Here is an 8,104-nt window from a genome sequence, read left to right on the forward strand (position 1 = left end):
ACATCCTCCCAGGTCTGGGACACCTCGAGAACCCCCAGAAGGACCTCAAGTGGCCTCAGGGGAGAGGGAGGTCTGGGTTCTCCTCCTAGACCAGACACCTGCCCAACCTGAGCCCAGAACCCCAAAGAGGACACGAGGAAAAAGACGGCTGTGATGACGGACAGATCCCAGACGACCCTGCTGGGGCCAGTTTGGGCACAAACGTTGACTTGGTTTGGACTCGTGGACCTGCAGACTCCCATCCTCCAACAGAACTAAACTGAGGAGCAACAATCAGAACCAGGACTGAGACCCGTCCTCCTGCCAGCTGCAGACTGAAATACCAGAGATCTGAAAAGTTCAGGTCGGTGGTTCTGGCAGGAACGAGGAGTTCAGGTCAGCTGTGAAAACTGAGACCCAGCAGAGCGGCTCAAACCGGATTCTGTTGCTCCTCAGACCAGCAGCTGCCAGCCTCAGACAGAGGAGGAGCAGGAGGAAGAGGAGGAGGTGGAGCAAGAGGAGCAGCTGAAAACAACAAATCTGGACTAAAGTGTGGAAAAACAAAAACTGCAACTTCATCTGGATCAACCGTTTTATTCTGATTTAAATAAAGTCTGATCAACAAAAATACTTAAACAGCTCCAAAGTCCAGAACCGATCCAGAACCAAGTCCAGTCTGGTTCTGATCCAAACATTCAGGTCCACTAAACCTACAAGAAGCGTCGGTTCAGACTTCAGGATGCCTCAAACGGTCGTGCAAAGTGTCAGATACTTTTATTTTGGAATGAAGCGCATCACTTCCTATTGGAACAGGAAGTGATGCGCTGCAGAAACAGGAAATATCTGCTCAAAGTTACCGAAGAGTTAAAGTCCGTTTACAGAAAAACACAAACAAACAGTTACAGAAACGTAAACAGTTTGACAGGCAGACTCGATCAGCCAATCACAGCGCAGACATGTTTCAGAGTGGGATGATGAAGAGGCCGTGATGAAGATGAGCCGACGGTCTTCATCCTCAGTCAGATTTCTTGTCACTGCTCGCCTGCAGACAAAGAAGGGACTAAAAACTCATTTATTCTAAAAATAAAGTTCTGTTCATTTTCTTCAGAGGCTGGACTTTTTACAATCAGTGTATAAAAAAAATTATTATTTGGCTTATTTCAAAAATTATTTAAAAAATGAGCTGCTTTCAAGACGATCTGCTCAAACAGAAAATTAAAAACAAACAAACGGAGAACTCAAAGTTCCCACACTGAGCAGGGCCCTGAAATATGCGTTCAGATGGTGAGCTCCTGGAGCCCGTCTGCTTTATGTGAGAGTTCAACAGGTCTGGACCGGAGGCCCCGGCAGTGTCCCCCCCACCCACGTGTGTGCCCCCCCCCTCCTACCAGCAGCTTGCTGTGCTCCTCCAGCAGGCGGTCGTACTCCAGTGTCAGGTTCTCGGCCTGCTTCTTCATGGCGCAGACGTCGCTGTCGGACTTCTGCAGGGCTGCAACAGAAACCAGCAGGTGAGCCTCAGATGGGCTCAGGGGGTCCGGTCCCATCCTCAGATCCTTCTCACCTTTCTTGGTGTTGTCCAGCTCCTTCTGCAAAGTCTTCAGCTCCTCTTTCAGAGTCTTGTTCTCCTCCTGGGGTCCAGCTCCTGGTTTCCCGCCCTCTGGCACCTCGATCCCGGCCTCGTGCAGTTTCTGCAGACAAACGGCGCATTAGCGTCTTCCAGAGGGTCCACAGAACCTTTGTGGTCCTGAACATTATTTTTCATTCAACCTTTATTTCTACAGGTTGGTCTCATTGAGCCTTAGGGACTCATTTACAAGAGAGACCTGTTCCACACAGAACGTACAGACGACGATAACGGTAAACATTAATAACAATAAACTACATTTAAAATGCAGTTGAAATAAGAGTAGTGTATAAAACAATAAATCAGGGTGAACAGGTCCGGTCAGGGCCTTCAGAGGGCTCAGTGAAGGACTGCATTTACGTGGCTCGAGTCACGTGGAGGTCATGGAACGCTAACCATACCTGCAAACTCAGAAGGGATGAAAAAGGTGACAAACCTAGAGACTGATTGTTGGCAGATCAACACGTGGTTATTAATTAATGGAAACACCTCTTTAAACAGTCTGGTTGGGATGAAGCTATTATTTTAGACAATTCAGAGCTCAAAAAAAAAAAAGCTTGATTTTTCTCCCTAATTGAAACAATTTTATTTATAAAGAATCTCATGAAGTCATCACTGCTTATAGTTGTAGGGACACATGGTTCAACAGAGATGGGAGTTTTCATTAGACTAGCTGTGGTACTGAAAAGAAACCTAGGGTTATTTGTATTCTCATCAATTAAAGATGAATAATATAAAGTTCTAGCTTTACGGAGAGCTTTTTTATATGTTAGCAGACTATCTTTCCAAGATAAGTAAAATTACTTAACGTTAGTAGAGCGCCATTTTCGCTGTTCGAGTAATAATACCAACGGAGTCACAGGTGTGACACGGATGACCAATCAGAGGCTATATAGCCCGACGTCATCCGCAGCTCTGCTCCTTTTTCTTCTCACGCGCGGTTCAATTCATGGCTTCAGCCCTTTGGACCTTCTCTGAACTTTTTACCGTCGTCAGAAGCCCGACTGCCCATCTGTGGGTGTAGCGTGTTCGCCCTCCTAGGGCTGCGACGGTTTAACCCTGTTCAAAGGTATTTTCTGCTGATTCGTTGGGAACTACGGCAGTTCCGCCTGTCCCAATTTACAGCGTCTGACTACTATGTCTGTGATTCAACACCGGTGAGTAGTGTTTTTCCTTATATTTCGCCGATGGTTAGCGGTAGCGTTCGCTCTGCTCCCGCTTGTTGGGAGGCCTCCAACCAAATGGTCGGCTGGACTGTGCTCTGACATTGTTTATGACTACTATGTGTGTGATGCAACACCGGTGAGTAGTGTTTTTCCTTATATTTCGCCGATGGTTAGCGGTAGCGTTCGCTCCGCTCCCGTTTACTGGAGGCCTCCAACCGCGTGGTCGGTTGAACTATTCTCCGAAGTTTGCTTATTACATAGCCAGCTGAGTTCCTGGCCTTGTTTTCATTGGTGAAGGCGAGCGTTCTCGCCCTCTCTCCCAATTGTCTTCTCTTACCAGCTAAACTAGCGGTGCTAGCCTCTCTGAGTTTTGGCCTGGTTTTAATTGGTGAAGGCAAGTGTTTGCGCCCCCTCTCCCAATTGTCCTCTTTACCAGCTGAGCTAGCGGTGTTAACCTTTCTGAGTTTCTTGCTGTAATTTTTTCATCCTATATCTTGGACATAGCTGGGTAAGGAGCATGGACAGCTCTCTCTGCTGTACAGTCTGTGGAGCCATGCTCCAGACAGATGACGGTCACGACCTGTGTCCTACCTGCCTTGGACATGACCATCTGGTGGAGGCCCTGTCAGAGAACCCCTGCATGAATTGCAGCTTCATGTCGCGTGCTGTGAGGGTGGCCCGGCTGGCCCAGTTTCGCACCAAACTCGGCGATGACCTCCCGCCTTCTGGGCTGGAGGCTCCACCTAGGCGCTCGAAGCGCCGGACTGAGGCCGCAGTCTCTGTGGCCCCTCCTGGGAAGAAGCGAGCCAGGTCTGATAGGGGCCTCTCCACAAGGGTGGAGCAGCTCTCCGCTGAATTAGCTGGGTGGTCTTTACCCTCATGCGGTTCAGCAAAGGCCCAGCAGGAGCTTTCATGGGTCGGTCCACCTACCAGCGGGCAGGCTCGGACCAGGGACTCTGGCTGCCGCCCCCTACGGCCCCTAGGGGCCGTAGAGGGAGATGGTGATGCCATCAGGCCGACCATCGGATATTTCTCCCACCAGCAGCTCAGTTACTGGGCTGCTCACGCCGTGGACCCATGGGTGGTTGCCACTCTGACCCATGGTTATCGGCTACAGTTCCGACGGCGGCCTCATATCTCATGCCGGGTCAAAATGACTGTAAACGCCGACCCGGTGAAAGCTCGAGCACTAGACCAGGAACTTTCCGCCCTCCTGGCCAAGGGCACAATAGAGGCAGTGGACCCTCTGCAACAACCCAGGGGCTATTACTCGACTTACTTCCTCGTGCAAAAGAGGACAGGCGGGTTTCGTCCCATTTTAGACCTGAGGGGACTCAACCAGTACCCAAGAGAGCTGCTCTTCCACATGCTCACGACAGCAGAAGTCCTTCAAGCCATCACGAGGGAGGAATCATCTATAGACCTGAAGGATGTGTATTTTCATGTGCCTATTGCGGCAGAACATCACTGCTTTCTCAGGTTTGCCTATCGGGGTCACCACTGGCAGTTCCGGGTACTCCCATTCGGGCGGTTCAGGGCCGCTGGGGTCATCAAAGGGACCACTCCAAGCATATAAATGTGCTGGAGCTGCGTGCAGTGCACTTGGCACTCAGGCACTTCCTGCCTCACCTGGAAAGGAGGCATGTTCTTGTTCGGTCAGACAACACCTCTGTTGTCTACCACATCAACCATCAGGGGGGCAACCAGGTCAGCACAACTTCTGAGAGTGTCCAGAGAGCTCTTGGAATGGGCCTCTCCTCGCCTGTCCACCTTGCGGGCAGCGTACTTACCAGGGCGACACAATCAGGTCACAGATCTTCTCTCCCGCCAAGGGTCCCCTCCAGGAGAGTGGTCCCTCCACAGCGACATAGTGCTGATGATCTGGGACCGTTTTGGTCAGGCAGAGATAGACCTGTTTGCGACGAAAGAGTCGACTTTGTGTCCCCTATGGTACTCTTACGGGGGCGTCGGGTGCGCTAGGCCAGGACGCATTGGCTCTTCCTTGGCTAAGGGTCCTTCTATATGCCTGTCCACCCCTTTCTCTAATTTGGCCAACCCTTCAGAGAGTCCTCGAGGAGGGCCACAGGATGCTGCTGGTGGCTCCGTATTGGCCAGCGTGACCATGGTTCCCACTGCTACAAAGTCTATGTCAGGGTGTCCCATGGTGTCTTCCGACCAGGATGGACTTGCTGTCTCAGTTGGGGGGACTGATATGGCACCCCAATCCTCAACGTCTTCGGCTGTGGGTGTGGCCACTGCAAGGCTAGGACAGCAGCTGAATGGAGTTTTGAGCCCCGTCAGACGCACCATCCTGGGCGCCAGGGCACCCTCTACTCGTCAGCAGTATGAAAACAGGTGGCGTCTGTTTTCCCAATGGTGTTCTGATCACAACGAGGACCCAGTCTCCTGTACAGTACCCACCATTCTGGAGTTTCTCCAGTCTCTACTTGGTAAGGGTCGCTCTCCTTTGACGCTTTAAGTTTATGTAGCGGCAATATCATCTAATCAAGATGGCATTGATGGCTGTATGGTAGGGAGCCATAATCTAGTCTCTCTTTTTCTGCGTGGTGCCCGTAGGTCACACCCGCCGACAGCTCCACGAGCACCAGGTTGGGACAAGAGACCAGAGAGACAAGAGACCAGAGAGACATGAGACCAGAGAGACCAAGAGACCAGAGAGACCAGAGAGAACAAGAGACCAGAGAGACAAGAGAGACAAGAGACAAGAGAGACAAAGAGACCAGAGAGACCAGAGACAAAGAGACCAGAGAGAACAAGAGACTAGAGAGACCAAGAGACTAGAGAGACCAAGAGACCACAGAGACCAAGAGACCACAGAGACCAGAGAGACAAGAGACCAGAGAGACAAGAGACCAGAGAGACAAGAGACCAGAGAGACAAGAGACCAGAAAGACATGAGACCAGAGAGACATGAGACCAGAGAGACAAAGAGACCAGAGAGACAAAGAGACCAGAGAGACCAAGAGACCAGAGAGACATGAGACCAGAGAGACATGAGACCAGAGAAACAAAGAGACCAGAGAGACCAAGAGACCAGAGAGACAAAGAGACCAGAGAGACCAAGAGACCAGAGAGACAGAGAGACCAGAGAGACAAAAGAGACCAGAGAGACCAAGAGACCAGAGAGACCAGAAAGACAAGAGACCAGAGAGACCAAGAGACATCAGAAAAAGACAGATGTAAAGAAGAGTGGGCCATAAGTTCTCCAGAATCAGGAGAGAGACTAATGAAGTCCTACAGAGAACCACAGACATTTCTGGTTCTGAAGAAGGTCCTGTTACTCAGATCAGACCTTCTCGTAGAGGGGGGAGGCGTTGACTGGACTCTACTAGCTTACCATTACTAGTACATGTCTAGTACTAGTAATGGTACTAGTAATGGTTAGGATTAGGGAACGGGTCAGGCTGCAGAAAATGAATAGAAGTCAATGCAAAGTCCCCAAAAATTACATGAACAAGAACATGTGTGTGTGTGTGTGTGTGTGTCACCTCCTGCAGCAGCTCCTTCTCCTCCATGAACTTCTTGGCAGCAGTGTTGGCGCCCTCCGCCTGCTTCTTGAAGGCTTCATTGGAGGCCATGAGCGTGGCCTGCTGGGAGAGCAGGGTGGCCAGGCGCCGCAGCAGCCTGCAGCACACACACACACACACACACACACAGCATCACTCTGCTGACCAACTGTGGACGCTGCGGTGCAGGTGGACGGTCCACTCGTCCTCTCAAGGGACTGGAGGACGCAGGACCCCTGAGGTCCGTGGTCTCCACAGGTCCTCCTGTGACATCACCTTCATGTGGAGCAGGCGAGGACGAGCAGCAGAACCAGGTGATAGTTCCCTCAGACGCGGGGGGGGGGTGTCTCTGCTTGTACAACAGTAGGAGGAACAGTGGCTGATCTGAGGGAAGCAGAACTCCATGAAGTCGTGCACGTCGCTCCATTACACGACCGTTTGGTTCAAACGTGAAAAGGTTGCACGTGAGGTCATGAGGTCAGACAGCTGTGGCGGCCATCTTGAATTGGGCGGACGGTTGTAAATGTCCGTCCAACGAGTGCTTCGACTTCCACCATGAGATATTTTGCTAACAGAGAGCCAACAAGGCCCAGCTTCTGCAATGAATCCATCAGGGAGCTTCATCGCCTGCAGAGGTAAATTTATCTGTGAGGTCACCGCCATCATGTGACGCCGTGCACATGTGCATGTTGTAAATATCTGCCTCGTGATGCATTCAGGGACTCTCTGGCAGCTCGGCTTTATTTGTGTTGCACTCCTGTTCCAGCTGCTATTTTTACACGGCTCAAACACGCCCTGGCAGCAGGACCGCACACACCAAACGTGCAAATATAGACGGGTCACTATCTGACCCGGCTGCAGCCAAAACCAGAACTAACGGGCCTCTGTACACCGCTGCTCAGAACCAGGAGCCAAACCAGAATCTCCAACGATCCACAAAAATCTGAATAAAACATGGAGACTTTTCCTCGGAGCGGTCGGTGTTTCTGGTACCGCTAAAGTCCAGTTTGGTTCTGTTTCCTTTAAAAAATAAAATGTAACATCTGCAGGTCGAATGACAAACTGAAGAACGTTCGAACGCTTCGGATTCAAGTGAACCGTGTCTGTAAATGTAAGAACAGGCAGGGACTACTTTCAGATGCGGATGAATCTGTGAGGAGTCCAGCAGCGTCACTCAGCTGACAGTCTGGAACATCTTGAAGAGTTCTGGACCATTTGTTTTTTTAAGAACTGAGAATCTGACCTGGTTTGTAACCAGAACTGGACCCGTTTACAGGAGAAATAAAAGCCCCCCACCCCCACGGCCCCCAGGTCCAAATATGGCCGTGGGTCAGGCCTGAAATAATCCGAGCAGCTGCAGAGTCTCAACAAGTTGTGCTGCGGTTCTTCATGGCCCAGTGTGGAAACCCTGAATCAGAGTCCGACAGGCCCGGTTTAAATGCTGCACAACTTCCTGTTGGACTGTCACAGCAGCTGCAACATCACATGTCGCATCACGTCAGTGAGCCGAGGAGCAGCCGAGGAGCAGCCGAGGAGCAGCCGAGGAGCAGCCAGGAGCAGCAGTCAGCTGCTGCCCCCTGCTGGCAGCACAACAAACTCCTCTTTGGTTCTTAAAACAAAAAGTGGACCAAGAGTTGAACGGGTTGTCAACAGGAGGAGTTACTCCTGCTCCTCCAGCTGATGAGGCGTTCAGAGACAGTGAGCTACTCCTGTACCTCCAGCTGATGAGGCGTTCACTGACAGTGAGCTGCTCCTCCAGCCGATGAGGCGTTCACTGACAGTGAGCTGCTCCTCCAGCTGATGAGGCG

The 8,104-nt window shown here is 51.2% G+C and overlaps 2 protein-coding genes across 2 annotated transcripts in view; both read right to left on the reverse strand.

Moving 5' to 3' along the window:
- Positions 1–242, reverse strand: part of LOC119417379 (sodium- and chloride-dependent creatine transporter 1-like) — a 7,628-nt gene extending 7,386 nt beyond the window's left edge. The window contains exon 1 of the mRNA XM_037684582.1: positions 3–242. Coding sequence (XP_037540510.1) covers positions 3–242 — 240 coding nt within the window. The remainder of the gene's footprint in view (positions 1–2) is intronic.
- A 611-nt stretch (positions 243–853) lies between these two features.
- On the reverse strand, positions 854–6,414 carry LOC119417795 (B-cell receptor-associated protein 31; the record flags this gene model as incomplete). The annotated part of the gene is given in 4 exon segments (XM_037685077.1): positions 854–1,021; positions 1,368–1,468; positions 1,541–1,667; positions 6,279–6,414. Coding segments are annotated over 4 exon segments (391 nt in total), but the record flags the coding sequence as incomplete, so codon positions are not given.
- Between the last annotated feature and the right edge of the window lie 1,690 nt (positions 6,415–8,104).

The sequence above is a fragment of the Nematolebias whitei genome, chromosome 11 (genome assembly GCF_014905685.2).
Source record: "Nematolebias whitei isolate Nwh7 chromosome 11, NemWhi1, whole genome shotgun sequence".
NCBI lineage: Eukaryota > Metazoa > Chordata > Actinopteri > Cyprinodontiformes > Rivulidae > Nematolebias > Nematolebias whitei.